This window comes from Ascaphus truei, chromosome 7 (assembly GCF_040206685.1).
Source record: "Ascaphus truei isolate aAscTru1 chromosome 7, aAscTru1.hap1, whole genome shotgun sequence".
Taxonomy (NCBI): domain Eukaryota; kingdom Metazoa; phylum Chordata; class Amphibia; order Anura; family Ascaphidae; genus Ascaphus; species Ascaphus truei.
The window spans coordinates 48,892,884-48,918,267 of NC_134489.1; the positions used below are offsets into that span (position 1 = coordinate 48,892,884).

At 42.8% G+C, this 25,384-nt stretch overlaps 1 protein-coding gene across 1 annotated transcript in view; it reads left to right on the top strand.

Moving 5' to 3' along the window:
* The window catches only part of DNAH7 (dynein axonemal heavy chain 7), a 330,067-nt gene that overhangs the window by 4,413 nt on the left and 300,270 nt on the right, over positions 1-25,384 (top strand). The window contains exons 3-8 of the mRNA XM_075610041.1: positions 5,140-5,245; positions 10,336-10,516; positions 14,074-14,164; positions 14,985-15,165; positions 15,787-15,859; positions 17,845-17,970. Coding sequence (XP_075466156.1) covers positions 5,140-5,245; positions 10,336-10,516; positions 14,074-14,164; positions 14,985-15,165; positions 15,787-15,859; positions 17,845-17,970 — 758 coding nt within the window. The remainder of the gene's footprint in view (positions 1-5,139; positions 5,246-10,335; positions 10,517-14,073; positions 14,165-14,984; positions 15,166-15,786; positions 15,860-17,844; positions 17,971-25,384) is intronic.

Sequence of the window (25,384 nt, forward strand, 5' to 3'; positions counted from 1 at the left end):
TTCTATAGTGAGAATCCCTTCCCCAGTACACATACCCCCTCTCCTCAACAGGGCCGCAGACAGATTTCCCAGGACTAGAGTTACGTCTGGGTCCCCCCCCCCTCCCCGCGGAGTCGGCGGTATTGCAAGCCCCACACCCCCCCATTTCACACCTCACGAGCCCCCTCTATTTCCCCCCTCTTCCCATGTATTTCTCTCCCCTCCGTCTCACTCCCTCTTCCTCACTCACCCCCTCCCGCCTTGCATATATTTATCTCCCATGCGTCTCACTCTTAATCCCTCTTTTCCTCACTAACTCCCTCCCTCACCCCCTCTCATTTGCCCCCACCTTCCGTCATTGACCCCACTCTCACTCAATCCCCCCCACAAAATACATATTAAAAAGACACCCTCCCCCAATACATATTAAAAAGATCCCACCCCCAATACATATTAAAAAGACACCCACCCCCAAAACATATTAAAGTCATCCCCAATACATTTTAAAAAGATACCCCCCACCACCCTAGTACATATTAAAAAGACCCCACTCCCCCAATACATATAAAAAGACCCCCACCCTCCCAATACATATAAAAAGACTCCACCCAATACATATAAAAGACCCCCACTTCCCCAAATACATATAAAAAAATAGACTTGCCTTGTGGATGGTCAGGCTGGGCCCGGTGGCTGCAGGGGGCCCAGTGGCCAGCGCTGCAAGTTGGCCCCAATCTCTAGCCATACCCGGCTGACGGTTGCGGCTGGGCCCTTGCTCTCCATCAGCTGCAGGCCTCTTCCTCACTCTGTCCCATGCCGAGATTCCAAAGTCAGCACGCACTGAGGTCCAGCTTACTTCCGCTCGGGCTGACGTCAGAGAAGTGTGTCGCGTGCTGCCAAAGTTGGAAGCTCCGCTTGGGACACAGAGTGAGGAAGAGGCTTGCAGCTGATGGAGAGCCGGGGGCCAAGCCACGACTGGCAGCCGGGCCTGGCCAGAGATCGGGGCAAACTTGTAGTGCCGCCGCCGGGCCCCCTGCAGCAACCGGGCCCGGAACACCTGTCCCGGCTGTCCCCTGTCGGAGGCCCTGCACCTCCATACACATAATACCCCCCTCCCACCAGTACACATAATACTGCCCTCTCCTCAATAAACATAATACTGCCCTCTCCTCAATAAACATAATAGTGCCCTCTCCTCAATAAACATAATACCGCCCTCTCCTCAATAAACATAATACCGCCCTCTCCTCAATACACATAATACCGCCCTCTCCTCAATACACATAATACCGCCCTCTCCTCAATACACATAATACCGGCCTCACCTCAATACACATAATACCGCCCTCTCCTCAATACACATAATACCGCCCTCTCCTCAATACACATAATACCGGCCTCACCTCAATACACATAATACTCCCTTCTCCTCAATACATTAGAGCCCTAATTATCCGACCTTCGGTTATCTGACCTTCCATTTTATCCAACATCTGCGCGCACGACCCGCTCCCGCCGCTCGCAGCATATCTGCATTGCGAGCAAGCATTGTAGCTTTGTTTGCTCGTCTAGTGATAAACATGACAAGTCAAAAGAGAAAGAGAGTGGTTCTTTCAATTAAACAAAAACTTGAAGCCTTAAAGAGATTGGGCAAAGGCGAGTCCATGAAAGAAATTGCATCCGAATTAGGTGTTGGGCGAGTTATGGTTAGTGACTGGAAGAGAAAAAGAAGTGAGTTGGAAAAGTGGTGCTCTCATCGGTCCTCAAGGGATGGGCTGAAAGATAGGAAAACAATGAAAAATGTGATTATGAAAAAATGTTATTATGAAAAGGTCAGTGAAACTTTGTTCTTATGGTTCACACAGCAAAGAGATAAGGGAATGCCTATCACCAGACCGATCCTGCATGATAAAGCTCTAATTTTCCAAATGAATGAAGGGGAACATGATTTCACGGCTAATGTAGGCTGGCTTGATCGCTGAAAAAATGGTACGGGAATACGGGGTGAGGCAGCTCAATATCTGTGGCGAAAAACTATCGGCAAATTCTTTTGAATTTAAGAAATTTAAAGCAATATTTCACAGTCTCATCGACAATGAAGGATTTCACATGAGCATATATATAACTGCAATGAAACAGGCCTTAGCTATTAAATGTTGCCTTCAAAAACTCTAGCTTCCCGGGCTGAAGCTCCAGCTCCAGCTCCTGGCTATAGACGAAGTAAGGAAAGAGTGACAATTCTAGCCCGCAGTAATGATACAGGTAACCACAAAGTGAAACTCACATTAATTGGGAAGGTCAAGAACTCACAGGCTTTCAAAAACCTACTGTAACTGTTACTGCTTTACCAGTTTTGTACAAGAATCAGAAGAGTGCATGGATGGATTCAGAAATTTTCCGAGACTGGGTTTTCAAACTATTTGTTTCTTCAGTAAAACAACACTTACCAAGGAAATAAATCCTTGTCATGGATAATGCACCTAATGCACTCCCCAATTCATATCCTAATGAGGATGAACTGGGGAGTGGGGACATTAAAGTACATTTTCTTCCTCCTAATGTCACCTCATTGTGCCAACCTATGTACCAGGGTGTGCTTGCAGCTTTAAAGAAAAAATATCGTCATATGCTTTTAACTTCGCTCAAGCAATAGATGATGGAGATGATATGCTAGATAAACTAAAGAAAGTTAATCTACAGTAAAAGATGTTTTTTTTTTATTGGATAGCACAATCATGGGCAGATATTGAACCACAAACTTTGTACAGATCATGGAGAAATTTGCTTTCAGAAGACGAAGCACAAGAAATTATGGCCGAAAATTCTGATAACCTGCTACCTTTATTACAACAAATTCCATGCATTGAGGAATTTAATGATAATGATATACATGAATGGATGGACAAAGACGAGCAACAGGAGTTGACTGAACACGACATAATAGCTCTGGTAAATCAGGATGAAGAGATTGATGCTGGGACTGGGATGGGACATGACCGAATTGAGAGAATGAGTCCTAACGAAGGAGTCAATGCACGCGAGGCGGCACTGGTTTATGTTAAACAACAAGGGGAGGCAACTGCTACTGATGTCATGTTATTGAGACGGTGGCGCGACATTGCTGCAAGAAAGAGAAACAATGCTGGGAAACAATTGTCAATAACTAATTTCTTTAAGCAATAAGGCTGCGATTATAGTGCCTGCGGCGTTGTGTGCCACCAAAACAAATACCTGCAATCGTCAAAAGTTCACATAATGTGCGCGACCGTGCGGAGGCACGATGGAGAGTCAGAATCCAGGAAAGACAAATTAATTTGTATCTCCAAGAAATGGCCGCGTGAAGTCAGTCACGTGAAGCGGTTCAGCCAATGAAGGCGAACAGCTCGCGTGAAATCACAGCCACATCTCCCTTTCACCTCCCGATGTCTCCTGCCTTCAGTGCAAATATCGCACGCGCACCGCACGAGTCACATGATACAGTCGCACTGCAGAAGGCAATCGTGGTCTAACTGTTGAATAATTATGTACTGTTTTAATAAACCAAATACATGTGTATGTATGTAGTATACAAACTTACACTGTACTGTATTTAATATATTACAAAGTTATACTGCATTAATATTGGATTTTTTTCACTCCCCCTTCATATTTCCGTATTATCCAACACGGTCTTGGTCCTGTTTAGGTCGGATAACCGAAACTCTACTGTACACATAATACCGCACTCTCCTCATGCACATAATACCGCCCTCTCTTCAATACACATAATACCGCCCCCTCCCTAATACACATAATAGGGCAAATGGCAAATCCACCACTGGTTATTGCCCCTGCTCGGCTCTGCTCAAGGCCATCTCCTCTCTGCTCCTTTTATATCTACAAGCCTTTGATACCTAAAACATTTGTCACTTGCTGCTCCCTTTCTCTGGAACTCATCCCCTCCTCTATATGCCAATGCCAAGTTTCTTCTCCATATCTTAAAGCCCCTTTTGAAATCTAACCTACTGTAAATATAACAAAATACACGTTCAACTACCCTCTCTTATCCATTCTCTATTAACCAGTACATTTTTATATACTTCTACTGTCTCTGTAAATCTCCTAAAATAACACTAAGGCTGGGGCCATAGAGGGGGTAGCAGGGCTGAGGCGCGCTGACGCTGAGGCTCGCCTGCTGAAATCTGCGCGATTTCATGCCCATGCAGGCGAGCCAGCGGGCGCGATCGGAGGTGGGGGGAGACTGAGGGAGGCGGGGTAGTGACGTCGCTGGGCCAACCGCCCGCGACGCACCGTCGTCACGGCGCCGTGACGTTGACGCTGCTCTGCACTGATTGGATGTTTTCAGCCGACAGCGCTCTGAAAAACAGCTTGGCTGTCGGCTGAAAAATCCAGCGCCTCAGCACGCCTGGGGACGCTCGCGTGAGCCCCCTCTAAAGACATCCTCTTGGAGGATGCAGGGGCTCAGAGCGGAGCGTCTGCACGGCTCAGCGCGGCCTGTCCTTCTATGGACTCGGCCTTAGGCTGCGTCCACGCTAGCGCTGAGCACGCGGCACTTGCCGAGTTTATTTATTGGAATCTTAATACTCACGTCCCCGGTCACGCGGCCACACGGGCACGCACGCTCTCCCAAGCGTGGAGCTTGGGGAGACAAAAAAAAAAAAGAGTTTGAAGCGCAGTCAACATGCCCCCATGCGCGTGCTTGCAAAATAGACAGGACACCCGGTGCTCATGCTTGGAGAGTTGGTGACGTCACCGTTCTCAAGCATGAGCACGGTCAGCACCAGCAGGAACGCAGCCTAAGATTGTAATCTCTTTGGGACAGGACTTCTTTTTTCAAACGATTCCTTTTACGTTTCATGCACTTATCACACATTTCTACATAAACCTATCTTTTGGGGTGATCTATCAACATAAACAAAGTGTGCATAGAAGTTTGTTTTGATGCATTGCTCCATTTTCTGAAAATTGCACTTTTTAGCCCCAGGTTACCCCTGCTTCCTATCGATGTAAAAAAAGGGGGAGTGGTACATAAAGAAAACGAGTAGTGTGAACTGCACCTTTTGTAAGAGGCTGTTTATTATCCCCATACAGAATGTTGCTTAAGATAAAATAGAACACAACTATTTATGTCCTAAAATAACAGGATCTCTTTTGTTTTAGGTGAGCTATAAGCCCCAATGGAAAAAAACTTCACCCACATTTCTTCTAAGAGAACAGAAAGAAGAAGAGCAAAAAGGTGTCCGTGAACCTTATGACTTGTCACCCAGTAAGTGCCTCATAAGTCAGCACATCAGCTGATTTATAATTTTTCCTTACTTGGCTTTAAGTTTAGTTCAAAGTTTTAGTAGCCGTATTGGTCCTGGAGAAATGTAGTTTCATTGTAGGTTGTGATACCTTTTAGGGGGCTAACATTAGGGTTCTTGTAGATGAAATTAACGACAGGTAACTCTCAATGTATTATTTCCTGGTAAAACATTTTATAAATAAATTAGAGCATATAGAGCTTACAAAACCTCATCATATTATGTGGTTTTGGAGGGTCTGTACAGTATCATTTAATCTATAAAGAACTGTAATGTTGTCTGTATCTTTAATAATTAGGTTTCTCTTTACCCAATGTAGAGGTAATAAAAATCACAGTATGCCACCCACCTCATAAAGTACGTACATCACTAGTGTAGAATTAAAAAGCTACAGTAATGATTGATTCTCAGAATATCAAGAATTGTTATGCAGGCACATGTCGAGAAACGAAAAAAAAAAAAAAATTCTTCTGCCGTGCCTGCCGTGCCGAAAAAGTGAAAGGCAGGAGCCTTTTCTGAGCCAAACCCTAAGTAAAAGGCCAAGGCTAATAAAGAAAACCTTCTGAAGACTCCAAAGGCTAAGAAGCCTGGGCCTTATTATGTCAAGAAGAAATTCGCTGATGTAGAAAAAACGCAAAACAAATGGCAGCCACCCATCGACGACGCTGCTCTACAGGGAACCCCTATGCCACCTTCTCCTGCACCGATCGACGATGCTGCTCTCCCGGGAACCTCCAGGACACCTTCTCCTGCACCCATCAACGACGCTGCTCTCCAGGGAACCCCCAGGACACCTTCTCTTGCTCCCATCAACGACGCTGCTCTCCAGGGAACCCCCAGGACACCTTCTCTTGCACCCACCGACGACGCTGCTCTCCAGGGAACCTCCAGGTCACCTTCTCTTGCACCCATCAAGACGCTGCTCTCCAGGGAACCCCCAGGACACCTTCTCTTGCACCCATCGACGACGCTACTCTCCAAGGAACCCCCAGGACACCTTCTCTTGCACCCATCGACGACGCTGCTCTCCAGGGAACCCCTATCTTATCCGCTCCAGCACCCATCCACTCAGATGTCCACAGCACTCCTAGCACAAGATCCAGCTCGTTAGCCCGCATGCTGAATGGGTTCAGTGTCGATATCCCTGAGAACTCTATGGTGGTAAAGATCGATCTTCTTTTAGAGACCATGCTAAATATGAATAGGTGGATGGAGAAGATGGATAAGCGTATGGAGAAGATAGAGACTGACATAGCGGGGATACATCGTTTGCTTGGATTTCCTGCCCCTGTATGTTGGATGCAGGAGCAGGAGGGTGGCATGGATGTGACCTTCACCCTTCCATCACCAAGCGTACCCCCTCCGTCTGAAGAATATGTGTACATGTATGCCATTGATGAGGATGACATGACATCCCCGTCAAGACCACGCCAGGATATGACAACACAGATAAGGCGACTAATGCAGGAGGAAAGCATCCTCCCAGACCACCTACCCTCATCCGCTGCCAGAAGCACACCCGCTCCCAGAAGCACACCCGCTCCCAGAATCACACCCATACACGCTTGCATTGAAACCGTGCCCGACATCAGCATGCGCGACCTGCCCCAGCAAATCAGGGAGAAATATAATGTTGCAAGTGCTGGTATAGCCCAGAGATATGCCATGTACATCTTCAAACACCACGTAAGTTACGAGGTGTACTGCGGGTGGACCCACAACGTGAATTACGAAGGGAGTCGCGTCAAAAAGGCTCTTCCTGAAAATGTAAGGAGAACTATTGTGGAGGAATTGCGGTGTTATTTTACAATTACCGATCATTTAATGAGAATCGTGAGAGACTCCATAAATGGCATTTTGAGGCACACAAGGGCTCGTCCCTGGAAGGACAGACTGGTGGGGATCGAATTCGCTGCGTGATTGTTCGTCTGTTCAAAAGTTATAAATAAATGTTTTTACTTACTCCAAATAAATAAAAAAAATGTTGATTCTTTTAAATTGTTTAATTATGTCACCTTTTATAACAATGGTCAAAAGTTATAAATAAATGTTTTTACTTGTCTCTTGTTCACATACTGTACACGCATGTGCATAAATGTGATGATAGGCATACAGTATGCGTTTCAACAAGGTTCCATGAGACATACTGTACTGTAGGCATGCGCATTAAATCAAAACAGTATTAAAACAATACTGTACATACAGGTATAGAATATACATACTGTATACTGTAGAATAAATACATATTGCATAGAATAAAAGATTATAATTTTTTATTTTTCGGGTTTCTTAAACAGTATGTAAAAAAGTATTGTATATGAAAACATCAGCATACTGTTTAAGGTTTTCTATAAAGCTCACAGTTATTCTATCCTAATCAATAAAAATGGCACTGTCACTAAATTGTTGCCTCCAGTACTTGGATTTTTACAACGTTAAAAAAAGCGATATTATCCATCGAAATCCCTCCATTTGTTGTTCTCCGCTTGATGACAAAGTTTCTTTTCTGTGGAAAAATACAATTATTACTGGTACCGTATGTTATATTTTTCCGTTATTGCTGCTGATAGATTGTTCTGTTGTTCATAATTTATAACATAATGTTTTAACTACAAAAAAATAAAACAAAGTTGAATTTTTTATATATTGTTTCATTGTTTCATTGTGCCATTGTGCAACCTTTTATAAAAATGTCAGTGTTTTCTAAAACATACTGTACAGTAAGTATTGTATAACATATCACATACTGTAATGGTTGGTTAAAATTAGTCAGTACCATAAAGAAGTTCCCACAGTACCCTCAGTCAGTCCCCACAATAATTTTCTCAGGGGCGTCTCTTGTTCACATACACGCATGCGCCTAAATGTGATGACACGCATATGCGTTTCAACAAGGTTCCAATGAGACATACAGTGCGTGCACGCGCCTAGCTGTCCACCAATTGTTCAGTATCTACTGTAGAAGCTGCTCAGCCAATCATAGTGCTGGACTATATTTTCTAGAATTGTGAATAAAATAATAGAACTAAATAACCATAAGCAAAGCGATTGATTACAGGAGAACGGACCATTCTGCAATAACTAATCGCTTGTCTGTGTGCATAATGTATTAATATTTAAAAAAAAGAATAAAATACGGCAGCTTGACTGCAGGTTTTTACCTTCACTATAGACTTTGCCAATCGGTTGGCGCCGAGCCACTGCCACCAGTCCCGTATTCTTGATTATACACGTAGTTGACAGGTGACAGCGGGCATGCTATACCTGTTGTTGAGAGCTGATGAAGCTGGAAATCTTTTTGGTACATGCAAGCTTGCTGGTATCTATACGTGAAATCTTGCTCAGGCTGCAGGTATCCAGGAGGGGACAGATAGCAAGGGTTGCCGGTCAACAGGTTTTCAGTGACGGTCGTACCGTTATTGTAAGCTGGCGCTGTTCCATTCCTGGCCTGGGACTGACTAATCTTAGTTGGTTTTACCATGACCTTTCGCCTTTTGAAGTCTTCATGATCAAAGATACTGGGAAAATCTGGCGCAACACCCCAATACCCTCCTCCTCTAACTCCGGGTGCAGGAGCAATATGAAAAAAACATGGATCGATACATAACTTTTTCCTTATTGCACGCTTCCACACACGAGCATCTGGTGAAAATTTGTAAAAGTCATAATTTTCGATAAAATATTGATAAATTTGACCAACTGTGGCTATATTATCATCTGCTGCATTAATTGCGGACCATATTAAATAAGCGTACGTTATGTCGGGGATTTTGCACAGGGACTGCGGCGGTGTACTCATTGCAGGACAGGAGAAATCCAGTACAGTTACTGTATGTAAAAAAAGAAACGCCTAAATTGATACAGTATTGTAACGTCTTCAGTACCAAAGACATGAATGCGGTGAAGCATGTGGAATTCAGAAAATGCAGCCGCTATGCCCCCCAGGAAATGTTAAAATAAAAGCTGCCGCAGCAGTATGCGGTGCTCTGCAGTGCCACCTGCTACCCAGAAGTGTTTAAGCAGTCAGACAGCTCTGCTCTCCTCCCTCCTACCGGCTACAGCTATTCTGTGATCAGCTCCACGCTCAGCAGCCAGTATCCTCCTCTGATCTCCTCCAACCTCAGCTCTCCTCCTACCCGCTCAAACCGGGAGGAAAATGGATCATTAATAACCGTGACAGTCCTTGCAAAACCGGGACATTTTGACAATTATTGGAGAACCGGGACAGCTCATTAAAACCTGGGACTGTCCCAGCTAAACTGATACGTCTGGTCATCGTAACCCTAGCAGAGTTCACTTGGGAGCACTTCTAGTAGAAAAAAAGAACAAAGCTTAACTTTCATTGTACCAAAACTAATAAAACACACACACACATATATGATAAAACATACACTAAAAACATGAGGCAGCTCCAGAGTGGAGGGCATGGATCAGTTATGTCAATCTTAGTATTCAAATCAATTTGACAGTATAGCAGACCCAAAGTCTTAAAATGATGAAACTGAAATCCAAGCTCATTTGTTAATATTGTTTCACTTTAATGAGCATTCATTAAAGCATAGCTGACCCCGCTTATACTATTACTAGTTGCTCTCGCCCCAAATAATAGTGCCAAGAGTACAAAATATATTATTTGATTTGAAAATTGAAATACTGTTAAACAATACATATGCTTTGATATGAAATACTGAAATACTGCTATGCTCCATGAATGGCTCAGTAAGTTTATGACTTGGGTCTGCTATACTAAATTGCTTTGATGACTAAGATCAATATCACTGATCCATGCACTCCACTCTGGAGCTGCTTCATGCTTTATCATATATGTGAGTGTATTCTTAATTTTTATTACGTACGGTCCAATAAAAGTTTTGCTTTTTTCCACTAGGAATGGAGTGCTCCAAGTGAATTCTGCTTTGGTATACCTCTCAGTACCTATTTTTGTGCAGAACTATGTTGGTCCCTTAAAATGTATCTAATTTTTCAACATTGTTAATACAATTCGGCACTAATGCATTAATATATCAACGTAAGTATTTTTTTTATACTACAGGAACATTTGCCATTCCAAAACAAAAAAGGAACAAGCTTATTGATGTTGGTTCCACTGCATATGGATCAACAAGAGTGGATGATTTATCTACTGGACCTTCCACTTCCAAAATGAGAAGAAGCTACTCTCACCCAAAGAAAGATCGTGAACGATTCAGAAGTGCTCTTGTTGATATCATCATGTGTGTTATGAATTTATTTTTCTTTATTTCACTTTTTTTGTCATACAGTTGTAAATGTATAGTGTACTGTACCTAGCTAAATTTCCTGGTTCTGTCGTAACAGACCATGCAGATCTGGTTGCATTAACTCTTCTGAAGATGCACAGATATTGGCCTTTACATTAAAATGCGATGGCATTTCTGTGCCAAAACTGGCAATATCACATGGAAATGTATCTCTGCTTATTCCGTAAACAGCCCTTGCATGTCCAAACCATAAGATAATGCTAGAAAACGTCCATTTGCTTACATCTCCCCCTTTAAAAATGAACCTATATTCCACGTGGTAAAATGAATGATACATGGAAAAATATGCAAATAAACCATTTTAAATATTTTTGCATATATTTTATTATTTCCCAGGTATCATTCAGTTCACCATATGGAATATAAGATAAGTTTTTGGGGGAATATATAAGCAAATGTTGTATTAATTTGGCACTACAGGCAAAAGTGCATGGAAATTAAATGTCCATCGTGGAAGTTTTTTGCATAGATACTTATTCATGAATACGACCAGATATTTATTCAAATTATGTTCCATTTGTTATTAGAGGCACTAGCTTTAAAGGCTAATAAGATATTATCTTGCATAAAATGGATATGACAAAAAACAAAAATACCCAATGCAATATCCAATGTGACAAAATACATAGTTAAATACTTCAATGTTAGTATTCTCATGAGTAATGGTCATTTACTTAAACCCTTTGGCTAAAGCATTATAAGCCTGCAGCCACGTCACAACATGTCCAGTATGCAGGTCCTAACACTACCTGTGAAAATTCTCATTTACCTCTGAATGGTCTCAGTAGTCCTGCACAGGTACATGGAAAAACCTGCTACTTAAAAAGTGGAGAGGGGTTATCTTAAACCCAGGGATGAGGGGCCACAAACCTCCAACCAACTGATACCAGTTGAAATTTAATGAACACACAGCCCCTGCAAGCTCTAACCTCAAAACACACCACATATATATATATATATATATATATATATATATATATATATATATACACTGGCGACACACTTTATTCGAGCTTGGCTAGTCCCACGAATTCGGGTATACCCGGGTGTATTGAGGTTTGTGACTGTTTTCTGCCCGAGTACATTGAGTTATTTTCCAAGCAGGGATTGAAGCATTTTATTCCCTATGGCTGCAATACTGCACAGTATATATATATAAACTGCATTACAATTCATGAATTTATGCCATCTGGTAGACACGCGAAGCATTGCAGCCTATTAAACCCTAATCATTATCATTTAACAGATCAGCCGCCCATCAGCCAGGCATGAACCCAGGCTGGGAAGGCAAATGCAACGGGGCTTGTCAGAGGTTAGGAGTGGCGCATTCCAGGTATCTGCCAGGTACATACCGGGTATTTGCTCGAATAAAGTGTGTCGGTGCAGTATATATATATATATATATATATTTATATATTTTACCAGATTGGAGTCCGGAAAAAACGAGACAGCACACAGTCCAGTAGGTCCAATAAAGCTGTATTCAGTGTAACATGGCACCACCTCCAACGTTTCGGTCAACCAAGCGTGACCTTCCTCAGGGACGTGCCTGAGGAAGGTCACGCTTGGTTGACCGAAACGTTGGAGGTGGTGCCATGTTACACTGAATACAGCTTTATTGGACCTACTGGACTGTGTGCTGTCTCGTTTTTTCCGGACTCCAATCTGGTAAAATCTACTTTTTACATGTGCATATGGGACAAGCATCAGCATTTCTTCATTTGTTTACAGTGTGCCAACTGAGTGTGATTTTTTCATTTATATATATATATATATATATATATATATATATATATATATATATATATATATATATATATATAACTGTATGCTCATCTGCATGTCTTAGGCAGGTATATATATATATATATAATCTCCAACACACAGAGTTGGTGCCGCAATGAGAACCACTCCCCATAAATCAAAATAAATCAATGGGCCAGATGTAGGGGTGAAAGTTACCCTCTGGTCACCAGAATATACCTGGCAAAAAGAGACAGCACACTGAATATTAAAGTAAGTACAGTAGTACTGTATGTATTAAAGCATAGGCATCGCAACCAACCAATGTTTCGGTCCTCAAGATGAGACCTTCTTCCAGGTAATGCAGTGTTAGAGTGCCAAACATAAAACATATATACCCACAATCCCTTGCACCCCCCTACTCACCACAAATGGAAAACATCCCAGTAAGTATACCAGCTGTAGCTGCTAAAATCACTGTGAATACTAATATCCAAGCAATTATTATTATTGAAGTATTTAAACGTTATACTTATTACAATATATGTTTTGTCAATTAGATGTAGCATTGAGCACCCCTGTCTTTTGTTGTATACATTTGCCACACTCAGTAGCACTCTTTTTGACATAAATATATATTCATGATGTGGTGGGTATAGGCGTTTTTCTAGCTGTTAATGTGTGTGTTAATCAAAAACAAACAAATACAATAAGCCCCCCTCCACAAATACACACACACACACACACACACACACACACACACACACACACACACACTAGGCCCCTCTCCCCCAATACAGAGACACACACACACAATATGCCCCCTCTCCAAATACAGAGAGACGCACGCACACACACACACACACACACAACAGGCCCCCCTCCCCAAATACAGATACACACACACACACACACACAATATAGGCCTCCTCCCCAAATACACACACACACACAATAGGCCCCCCTCCCCAAATACAGACATGCATTAAACCACCCACCCCAAATACACGCATAGAATAAGCCCCCCATCCCAAATACACACACACACACACACACACACACACACACACACAATACTGTAATCCCCTCTCCCCAATACACACACAATAATCCCCCCTCCCAAATACACAAACACACACACACACACACACACATAATAAGCCCCCCTCCCAAAACATACACTCAAATACAAACACAATAAGTCCCCCTCCCCCAATACACACACAATAAGCCCCCCTCCGCAAACACACACACAATAAGCCCCCACCCCCCACCCCCAAAACAAAAACCATGCACACACCTTAGGGGGTAAAGGGCCTGGGAAAGTGGTATAAGGGGGTCCTGGTTCATGTGGGCTTACCTGGGGCCCTTGGGTGGGCCTGCTGGAGAAGCATGGCCAGTGTACAGGAGAGCCCTGCTTGTCCACAGTGGCCTGGGGAAAGGAGGGACAGATGGGGGTGCCGAGGGAATGGGAGGGCCCTCCAGTCCTGCAGGAGAGGAGAGAGGGGAGGGACAGCTGGGGCAGCAGCCAGAAAATGGGGGGGCCCATCTTGCCTGCAGCAAGAGAACTGTAGGGTTGCCGCCTGGCTGGGTCCGGGACAGCAGTTCCAGCTGCCCCCCCTGTCAGTGGCCCTGTATGTGAGTGTATCCATCTGCGTATGCTGGAGATTATCTGCTGCAGAAAACTATAAACTGTAGGCTTTTTGAAGTAAAAACTCTACTGTTCAAATTTGCTTTGATTTTTTTAGGCAAAATGACATTGCTACTTTCCAGTCTTTTGAGCATGATCAAATTCACCCGCCCACAGGAACTTCTTCTGCACTGGAAAAAGACATCCTGGTAAATACAATATCTTTGGGTAAAATAAAAACAGAGTGAAGTCCAGATTAATTATGACATAATGGTATTAAATGGTGCAGATAGCACTACTTTTTTTTATTTACAGTATGAACCCAGAGTATAAATACTTATTTATCACACATTTAGTTTAACTTCTTTAAGTTAAAGGAATATACTGTTTTTAGAGAATAAATCGTTGTGAAATATTGTCCAAAAAAATCTTAGTAGCAATGTTTCAATACATAAACGGTCATATTTATATTAAAAAAAAAAGTACTAAACTATAAAAGACTTTCTGAGCTGAAGAATGGCAATATTCAGTTAAATGGGCTGTATGAGGCCATATTTACTACGTTTCGCTGAAAAGGGTCTTATGGAGAAGGGTCTTATGCTTAGTAAACATGGCCCATATGGTTCCTAATTCTGGTACAGTGTCACTACTTTTTAAGCCACTTCCATTACGGATGTACAAAGATAAAGAAGCATAGCTTTAAATGTTAACACACAAGTTTATATATTCAGCCTGGATCTTCAAATACAGTATTCACACATCACCAACAGTACATAGCCTTTTATTCTGCCTTTGCAAGTAAAGCTTATACTTTATCAAATGGCACTTAAATATTTCTGGGACTAACATACTAATCTATCTATGGCTCAGTCTTTATATTGGAATTTACAAATGTCACTATTTGTAGTCAATAAACATATTGCACATTTAAACTGGGAAGACATTACAAATATTTCCACTTTTTTTTAATTTTCATATGACCCTCAGTGTTTGCATAATCCCTGTCCTTTGTTTTCTTTTATTTTGAAGAGATACAATTATTACATAAACCATGGAATTGACACAGAACATGTGGCACCAATGGAAGATTCATGGCTGGAAAATGTTTTGAACTTGGTTCCCGAACATCTAAAAGTTTACACAGAGAGCATATATGTGCTTTCGGATGAAATGAAAGAAGATTATCTTCTCAGCGTAAAGAAAGCCATCGGTAACATGTTATTTACATTCTTATTTATGTAGATGTACTTGATAATTGATGTTTGAAATGATTTTTGTGGATATTATCTGATTATGCCAGCGGCCATTCTCTTTCTTGGTGTTATACTCAGGGGTCCACACAAGCTGCATTAGTTAGAGCACATTCACTTCAATTACCTTTGCATGAATGCTACAGCTACAGTATATCCCACTTTGTTACCAAGCAGCTATGTTAGCAACTGGAATTAAATGTAAGGGTTGAAGGTATTAAGGAAAATTTAGCTTTGAAAGGACGCCAAAGGGCTTTTTCCATATCTGCCGAAGCAGCTGAACGGGCTGTCTGTTGCCAAAAGTCCCCATTGAAGTGAATGGGGAATCTGGATCGAAAACAGCCCTATTGGCTACCTCTACAGATAAAGAATAAGTCCCTATGAGAGGAGTTTGCCTATCTGTATCTAGGTATTTTGCACCCTAAAATGCATCCCCCCACATCCATCTACTAGTGAATTAAGGAAAGTTTCTAAATAAGAGGAGATAAATGATGCATATATTATAATACGGCTTATTGAATCACTCCAATATCAATATTAAATGCATTAAAGTGATCTTACTTTTTCTGTATCTGTTTTAGTTGACTTTGTATTAAAAGGCCCAAGGGAAAAAGACGACAAAAAGAAAACAGATCTTCCACCACACCGTTTGGAGTAAGAAATATTATTATATACTTTTCAATAACTAGCAGTATTATATGATAAAAGCCATTCAATATGTGCTAGAGAAGAGTTCAGCTCCACTCATATGAATCATTTCTAAATTAGAACTAAATGAATCTCCAGCAAACCGAAGTAGCTTTACAGAATAAAGACTTAAGGACCAGTTCCATATGCTGTAACATGCTGGGAGTATAAGACCACTAAGCATGGTATTCACCATATGCTTGATAAGACGGTTCTGGGTATGCCTCTTAAAAGAGGTGGTGGTTGAGGGAACTTTTTAAAATGTGAATGGTGAGGGTGTCTGACGGTAGGGGGTAAGAAGTTTCACAGTTAGGGTGCAGCCTTGGAGAAGTCTTGAAGGTGTAGGTCATGAGTCATGCAGAGACTGTGTGAGGGAGAGTTCTTGGGGATTAGATTGAAAAATGTAGAGAGGGATTGTGTCACGGAGAGCTTTGTAGGTGAAAACCATAACATTGAATTTGATTCTGCTGGGTAGGTAGCCAGTGTAGGGATTTGCACAGTGAAACAGCTGACGTTGGTGAGGTAGATGAGCCTGTCAACAGAGCTTAGGATGGACCAGAGGTGGACATTCAGAAGACGGGGCCCAACTAGGAACAGGTTACAGTTGTCCAGTTGCAGTATTAAAAGGGCATGCATTAGAATTTTGGTGGAACTAATTTTGGTAAGGAAAGGGCATATTTTAGCAATGTTTTCAGGGTAATTTTTGGCAAGAATTGGTGAGGGTCCGCATGTGGTATAAAGTCAAGGGATGGGTCAAGTATAACACCTACAGTAGGCCTCTGGCTTATGATATTGGGAGGATAGTGATTATCTACTGTAAGCCAGAAGTCACACATAGGGTTAGTATTAGAGGGAGGTTTTGCAAGGGTTTAAATGTGCATGTCTTAGGCTGAGTCCCCGCTGGCGCTGAGCGCGCTCATGCTTAGAGTATGCGCGCCGGGTGTCCTGCAACTTGCGCGGGGGGAGGGGGAGACGTAATTGCGGGCTATCTGAGCAAGCGGGAAAGTTTAAAAATGTTATTTACAATAGCGCCGAGCGTGTGTGCCCGCCAATGCGCGCGCCAGAACATATCTATATATATGCGCAGCGCCAGCGGGGACTCAGACTTACACAGGGAAAGCACTACAAAGTCGGGTCATCCCATAAGTGGCAGTAAGGATCAAGTAACAGTGGGGTTGTCATTACTGATTGGCTAAGTGGCTGCAAGCTGCCCAGCTAGTATCTTTTTAAAGGGGACAAGGCCCTCTTCTTAATTAAAAAAAATAAAATAATTCACACAGTCCCCCCTGCTCCTTTATAATAAAAGGATTGCTGTTTTAAGTACAGATGCAGCCATTAGAACTATTAGAACTCTTGCCTGGGAGAGTTCTGGGACAATCTCACAGTAAATGCTGCAACATTGCCTCAACATTTTTATGAGATTCTTAATGGCCCATCGGATTAACACAGCAGGGGTCCCTGCAGTCCCATTCATTCATGTGCCTCACTGTCCCCTCCGGGCCGTGCTGAAGCAGGGTACCCTAGTGGTGAGCCGCGCTTGCGTTTTCAAGGGAGGTATTGCCGGGACAATGTGCCTACATGTATCCGAGAATCAGTCATGATTCCTGGGTACATTTATAGGGGAACCGACAAATCCCAGACCCCAACCTAGACACATTCTGTCATTGGTTCCTCCGCAAAACCCCCCTTGAAGCTCATACCCTAGCAATCCCTGCTTGAAAGGGAAAAACACAAAAAATGCTTTTAATACATACAGTATAACAGTGTTTACAATGTTACTGGGTCCAAGTGCTGACTCTCTGGGCCCCTTATAGACGGATCAGGGTTAACCAAAACGGGCTTGACCTTTATTAGAGAGCCTGGTTACCCCCTCCTGTCACACATGTCTCCAAAAATTGCTTCGTAAAACATTTAGAAGTAACTCTAAACTGTAAATGCTTTCTCCTTTTTAGATTAGAAATAGTTCCAAAACCTTGGAAGAAGTCTTTCTTGTTAAATTACCGTATCATAAAGGAGAATTTGAACTCAATAAATCCTACAATGGCTGCTGTTTTAGACTTGTGGCATTCATCCTTCGGGTAAGTAAACACAACTGTAGTGGGCTTTTAACTCTTTTCACCAACACCCAGAGCAGACATACTGTAGCAGACAGAGGGTTAGCCATTAAACTGCTGTAGTGCCAATCATGACACGGTCACATGTAAATTAGTACAGACCTATTGGCACTATTGTAGTTCAATGAAATACAGCTATAAAAACATCCCACATGAATCTGGATGGAATCGCCACAGCATATTTATTATGATAAACATTATGAACTTTTATCTCTGGCAGATCCTTCACACCGTAAGGCTTTTCAAACTATATGCCAGCTACCATATGCACATATAACAATATACACTGATGTTTTATGGGGATAACTAAACAAATACTTTAACAAGATTGTAGTTTAAAATGCAGAAAAAAGTGGTGGAATAGCTCACAAAAAACTGTATAAGAAAAAAAACCAGATGAGACAACAGTTACTGAGGAAAATACAAGAAGTGGAGTAATCCCAAGACATAAGAACAACAATTGAATACAGTGCTGTGCAGGATGATGTGGAAGCGAATAACTGAAGGTGTACAGATGTAGCAGACGTTACTGCACCCGTTGGGGTGCCAGCAAGTGCAATAACATGTAAGCCCTGCTGCTTTTTCGGACTCAGCAAATGCAAACACAATGGTCTAAGTCTTGCTACAACCGGTCAGCAGGAGCAATAACGTCTGCTACAGCTGTGAGAAAATGTAACTATTGTGAATAAGATAATCGAAGATAACAAAACTTTAAAGAAGATGAAGCAGCGACTTTTGATTGAGAAGAAGCAAATCATCGCACTCAAAGAGATTGTGCTCTTTCATAAAGAGAGTTGAGCACTTCTCCAAGAAATTGTACAATAAGACAATTGCACACAGCCCAACCCAGCAGACGAAAAGCGAGAAAACCCCCAACCAATGATGTATCATGCATCCTTCCAGAAGAAGTGATAAAGGCAATACGATCTATGTGAAGGCCTCTGGGGAAGATGGAATTGCAATTTACATCCTGAAAGAAGCTGGAGAAGAAGTAGAGAAAATCCCTGTAAAACTTATGCTGCTTGAAAAGAGGAAAATTCCAGAACAATGGAGCAATGACATAGGTATCCTCATCCACAAGAAAGGAGATAGCGAAGACCCCAAGAACTACAGGTCAATCAGTCTACTTGCAATAATTTACAAGTTTTTTGTTTTTTTACGAGGATACTGTTGTGGAAAAATTAAGTCCCTACTTGTCACTTTTCGGGTAAGCGATTTGGTTGAGAACAGCTGTATGCAACAGTGCATTTAATAAGAATCAAACATTGCTGTCTGACTAACACAAAAGGCACTGCTGAGGTAGTCCCAAGCAATCTAATTTGTACCCCAAAAAGGGAGCGGGCAAGCATAATTTAATTTCATATGTCAGTATATTTATTACTTTCATTTGGCGTCTCATTTTTTATCTTATATGATGTGTGACAGAAACCAGGGGATGGTAATAAATTCCATATATAGGGCTCCCAGGATACTGAACAGTTTCTATCCTGTTTGGCCTGGGAGTGCAGCCTCATAATACATGCACTCCATCCCACAGTTTGGCAAGTGCTGGAATTGAGGGATTAGGGATCAAGACCAGAGTTTGTCTGCTGCCTGATTTCTGTCACCTGTCATGCTAATTAGAAATCAGGTATTTAAAACTGATTTCCTGGTTCCTCTTCCCTCTCCCCAAGAGCCTGGAGACAGGAAGGCTGCTGGAAGCAGAGAGGGGAAAAGCCTCTCCCCAAACAGGTTAAATCATTCTGTTCCTTTTTGTCTAAAACTGCAAAGTACCTTGTTTTGTTGTTGGAAGTGGAAAAGCCACTTCAACCCTGAGTCAGGGAAAACCTAAGTTAAGTTATTGCTCAGGTGAGCAGCTTTTTGTTTTGCTGTATTTCTGTTGTATGCACTGTGGCAGTCTCAGTGCCTGGGACTGAATAAACCAGGCATAGCCTGTTTAAAGGAACAGCACGTGACGCCTCATCATTTAACCTACCCTAAAAGACAGTGTTCTAACAGTCCCGGACAGACGGCGGAGCCCCGGAGTAAGCCATTTGTCACATATGGTGGAGAATGCGGGAAATTTAAAAAAAAAAAAAAAGTTTTTTTTCTCTCCAAACAAGATGGAAGACGTGGTGAGTGCGCTGGTACGCAATGTCGCTGCCCAGAAAGACACAAATGAAACCCAGCAACAGCTGTTAATAAACCAGCAACAGACGAATGCAGCCCTGCAAGAGGCTAATGCAAACCAGCAACAGACGAATGCAGCCCTGCAAGAGGCGAATGCAGCTCTGCAAAACGCGAATGCAAATCAGCAAGAGACAAACCACTTGCTGAGAGAGGAGCAACAACGGTTCGCCCAGGGCATACAGTAAGACTCCACTGGCAGAGGCAGCCCCAGTCCCGAAAATGACCAGGGCAAGCCACTACCTTCAGAAGATGGGGCCCTCGGATGATGTTGAAACCTATCTTCTCACTTTTGAACACACGGCACAGAGAGAGGGTTGGCCGTTCGCGCCCAAAGGTTCCACGCATGGTCCTTCACGTTGGATAAAGCCACCCGATCCCAGATGTATGACCTCAACCACCTCGCTCGGTAGTGGCTGTAACCCGAGATCAACTCAGCAAGCCACATCATGGAACGGTTGGTCATGGACCAGTTCTTGAGGAAACTTCCCTCTGCCCTACGCCATTGGGTCATTCAGAGTGACCCCCACAATGCAGACGAGCTGGTGGCCCTCGTAGAAAGGTACAATGCAGCAGAAGAGCACCTGCAACTCAGTCATGGAGCATCCCCACTACCCAAGGTTCCAGGACTCTTCCAGAGACGGTAAAAGGGTACCAGGGTTAAGGGGGGGCTGAAGAGCGATGACCGCCTTCACACAGCACCAGCAACAGTGACTCACATACTAAGGGCTACAGTCAACGTGGGGAGCCGAAAAAGGTCTCTAAGTGGGACACAGACTATATACCTAAATGTGTAAATTGTTATTTATTTATTTATAAAATATTTTACCAGGAAGTAATACATTGAGAGTTACCTCTCGTTTTCAAGTATGTCCTGGGCACAGAGTAAAACAAAATAATACATGGTTACAAATACAGTTACATAAGGTATACATTATATACAAGACATTGCGTGCACAGTTAAAGAAAATATATATTATGAGCGTATGAAACAGTTACAGACCAGATTAAAGTGTGAGACAGCCTTAGATTTGAAAGAACTTAAGCTGGTGGTGGATATGAGAGTCTTTGGTAGGTTGTTCCAGTTTTGGGGTGCACGGAAGGAGAAGGAGGAACGTCCGGATACTTTGTTGAGTCTTGGGACCATGAATAGTCTTTTGGAGTCTGATCTCAGGTGATAGGTGCTGCATGTGGTAGGGGTGAGGAGCTTGTTCAGGTAGCTGGGTAGCTTGCCCAGAAAGTATTTGAGGGTGAGACAGGAAAGGTGAACTTTGCGCCTAGACTCTAGTGATGACCAATCTAGTTCTTTGAGCATTTCGCAGTGATGTGTGTTGTAGTTGCATTGGAGAACAAAACGACAAATTGAATTGTAGAGGGTGTCAAGTTTGCTAAGGTGGGTTTGAGGAGCCGAGCCATATACTATGTCTCCATAGTCAATAATTGGCATTAGCATCTGCTGTGCAATACGCTTTCTGACCAGGAGACTTAGGGAGGATTTATTCCTGTAAAGTACCCCTAGTTTGGCATAGGTCTTGGTTGTCAGGGTATCAATGTGCATCCCGAATGTTAAGTGGGAGTCAAACCATAAGCCCAGGTATTTAAAACTAGTGACAGGTGTTAGGGTGGTGTTAGCGTTGGTTCTAATCAGGAGCTCAGTCACTGGAAGCTTTACAAATTTAGTCTTGGTCCCAAATACCATTGTTACAGTCTTGTCAGTGTTTAAAAAGAGTTTGTTTTGGGAAATCCAGTTTTCGAGTCTCAAAAAGTCAGACTGAAGTATGTGTTGAAGGTCAGAGGGGCTATGGCTGTGTGCATATAGGATTGTGTCATCTGCATACATGTGTATTGAGGCTTCCTTACAAGCTGTGGGAAGATCATTAATGAACACTGAGAAGAGTAGGGGCCCCAGAACAGAGCCTTGCTGGACACCACAGGTGATATCCAGGGGGTTGGAGTTAGAGCCTGAGATGGACACATGTTGGGATCTTCCTGATAGGTAGGACTGAAACCAGTTTAAAGCATGTTTCCCTATTCCAAAGCTCTGGAGTTTGTTAAGCAGGATAACATGATCAACTGTGTCAAAAGCCTTTGCAAAATCTAGGAATACTGCACCAGTGAGTTGTCCCCGTTCCATTCCACACTGGATTTCATTGCAAACTTTTAGCAGGGTAGTTACGGTGGAGTGTTTGGGACGAAACCCAGACTGGAATTGGCTAGGGAAATTTGTCTTGGTGTAGAAATCGCTTAATTGGGAGTGGACACATTTTTCCATAACTTTGGATAAAATTGGGAGAAGTGAGATTGGCCTGTAGTTTGAGACAGTGTTTTTGTCCCTACTTTTGAAGATTGGGACAACTCTGGCAGTTTTCCAGGTCTTAGGGATATGGCCTGCAGACAGAATAGAGTTGACTATGGACGCAATTGGTTTGGCAATGGCTGGGGCACCAAGTCGTAGGAACCTAGATTGTAGTAAGTCGGGTCCACATTGGCTGCTTAGTTTTACTTTGAGGAGCGCTTGTGTAATCTCCTCTTCAGATACTGGGCTAAATTGAAAATTGTGGGCAGTGTTGGGAGGGGGTGGGACTATAGGGGTACTCCCAGGATGAGATTCAGGTTTGGGGTTTGTGCTGCGTTTCGCTAATAAGTTAGTGGCACACCCCACAAAGTAATCATTGAATGCATTTGCAATGTCAGTGGAGTTTGTCAGAGTAATATCCCCCTTAGTGATATTACTTGGTTGTTGATGGTTAGGAGCCTGGAATATATTGTTGATAACCTTCCAGAAGTTAGCTGGGTTTGATGTATTTGGGTGGAGATTGTCAGAGTAATATTGTGCTTTTGCATACCTTGTTTGCATTGTGCACACGTTCCGCAGGCATCTGTAGTGATTGAGATCCTTGGTAGTGCCAGTTACTTTGTAGCTTTTCCACAAGGCATCCCTGAACTGGTAGAGTGCTATAAGGTCAGGTGTAACCCATGGAAGGTGGGCCCCCCGTACCCTTATTTTGCGTAGTGGAGCATGGGTATCGCAGAGTTTTAAGAACTCGGATTGGAAATAGTCGAGCGCAGAATCAGGGTCGGGAATTAAATCGATTCTGTGCCATGGGCAGTTGGTAAGGTCATCCAGAAACTGTTGTGGGTTAAAGTTTTTAAATGTTCTAGTGAGGAGAACTTTAGGGCTTGAATGGGGCGGTTTAATTTTCCTTACACAGTACACTATTGCATGGTCACTGAAAATATCAGGAAGGATGCCAGAGGATTGGATTCTGCTGGGGTTTGAGGAGAGAATCCAGTCTAGCAAGGAATGGTTATGTGACTTCAGGTTTATTTGTGTGGGTTGGGAAATGAGTTGCGATAGGTTAAGTGACTTGAGTTGTATCTGGATTTTGTGGTTTTTAGGGTCAAGCCAATTGAAGTTGAAATCCCCTAGAACTAGCAGCTCACTCTTCTCATTCAGAGAGGAAATGGAGACAAGAAATTGGGTGATATCAGTCAAGGATTGTAGAGGGGCTTTAGGGGGGCGGTAGATGCCAGCAAGCAAGATGAGCTTAGAAAAGGGGAGGCAGATTTTGCCAACTAGAGTTTCAAAAGAGGGTGGACTTGGTGGGCAATGTAACAGTGTAAATTGAAAGGTGTCTGCAATATAAAATAACACCCCTCCTCCTCTCTTTGACCTATCTCTGCTAAAAATGGAGTATCCCTGAATGGCGATATTTGCATCAGGGGTTTTAGAGGATAGCCATGTTTCTGTAAGAACGATGGCTTTGGGTGTATGCATAAGGCACCATGCCCTTAGTTCATCCAGTTTGGGCAGCAGGTTACGGATGTTTATATGGGCGACAGATAGCCCTTTTTGGAATTTAGAGGTGGAATTCTCAGAGGCATGGGACAGAGCTGAAATGGGAGGACCTGGGTTAGTTTCAACATCACCTGCTAGAGAGAGTAATAGTATGAGTAGAAATTTGGGTAGTTGTTTGCAAGTTGTAAATTTGTGGTGTTTTCCATTAGAGTGAGCAGTGGTTGGTGTGCTGGTTTTTAGAGTTCTCCACCAACATTCAGTAGATAGTGCAAGGCTTTTGAGTAGTCCAGGGTGTATGGTGATGTTGAGAGGGGCCACACCACGAAACTCTGCCCACTAAATACTGAACCAATGCAATGCAACAGCGTTGAAACTTATTCGTTGTGGTCTCAATGTATGGGCCCTAGCCCAGAGGACCCCTTGAATAACCATCTCTGGGCATTTGTAAAGGTAAATGGTAAGAGGGTTCGGGCACTACTAGACTCTGGGAGTATGGTTACACTAGTGTCCGAATACCTGTTGCCTATTGGGTAGAAACAGGTAAACAGTTCACAAAGAGTGGCAATTTGTTGTATACATGGGGATAATCATAAATATTCCACTGTTGATGTTCTTATTGAAACAGAGTTTGGTTCTTTAGATTTCAAAGTGGGTATAGTACCCAAATTGGTACATGATGTGTTAATAGGGACCGACTTTGCCCATTTTCTATAAATGTGGTCCTCCTCTCAGAATAGCACCCAGAGTTCAATAGCGGACCATAAAGAAGTAATAGAAGAAACAAATCCGTTCCCTTTTTCAGAAATGGAGGTTGACGAGGGCCCAAATAAAAAGGGGAAAGAGGAAGAGTGCTGTAAAATCCCCTTTCCCATGGCCACCTTGGTAGGGAATACCCCAAATCAAGATGTTGAACAGGCGCTTACCACCTCAGAACAGGATAAGACCTTCGCTGACCTAGAGGTCAGTCCAGGGTTTTTTAAGAAGGCCCAGTGGGAAGACCCCACATTAGCGGAAGCAAGGGGGAATATACGGGACCAGAATAGTACTCCGGACCAACCAGATAGGTCACTTGCCTACCCCTACTTTGAGGTAGAGAATGACCTAGTATATCGGGTTGATAAAAGGAAATCAATTATAACTAAACAATTGTTGGTACCACGGACATTCCGTAATGTAGTATTACACCTTGCACATAGTCACCCATTGGGGGGACACCTAGGGGTGGAAAAGACAAAAGAAAAGGTTCTCCGAAGCTTCTATTGGCCTGGGGTTCTGGCAGAAATTACAAATTATTGCTCCTCATGCCCAAAATGTCAGATCACCGCCCCGTTCAAAGCGTATCGTAGCCCATTGGTACCCCTTCACATAATAGATGTACCATTTTGACCGGATTGCTATGGATCTAGTAGGACC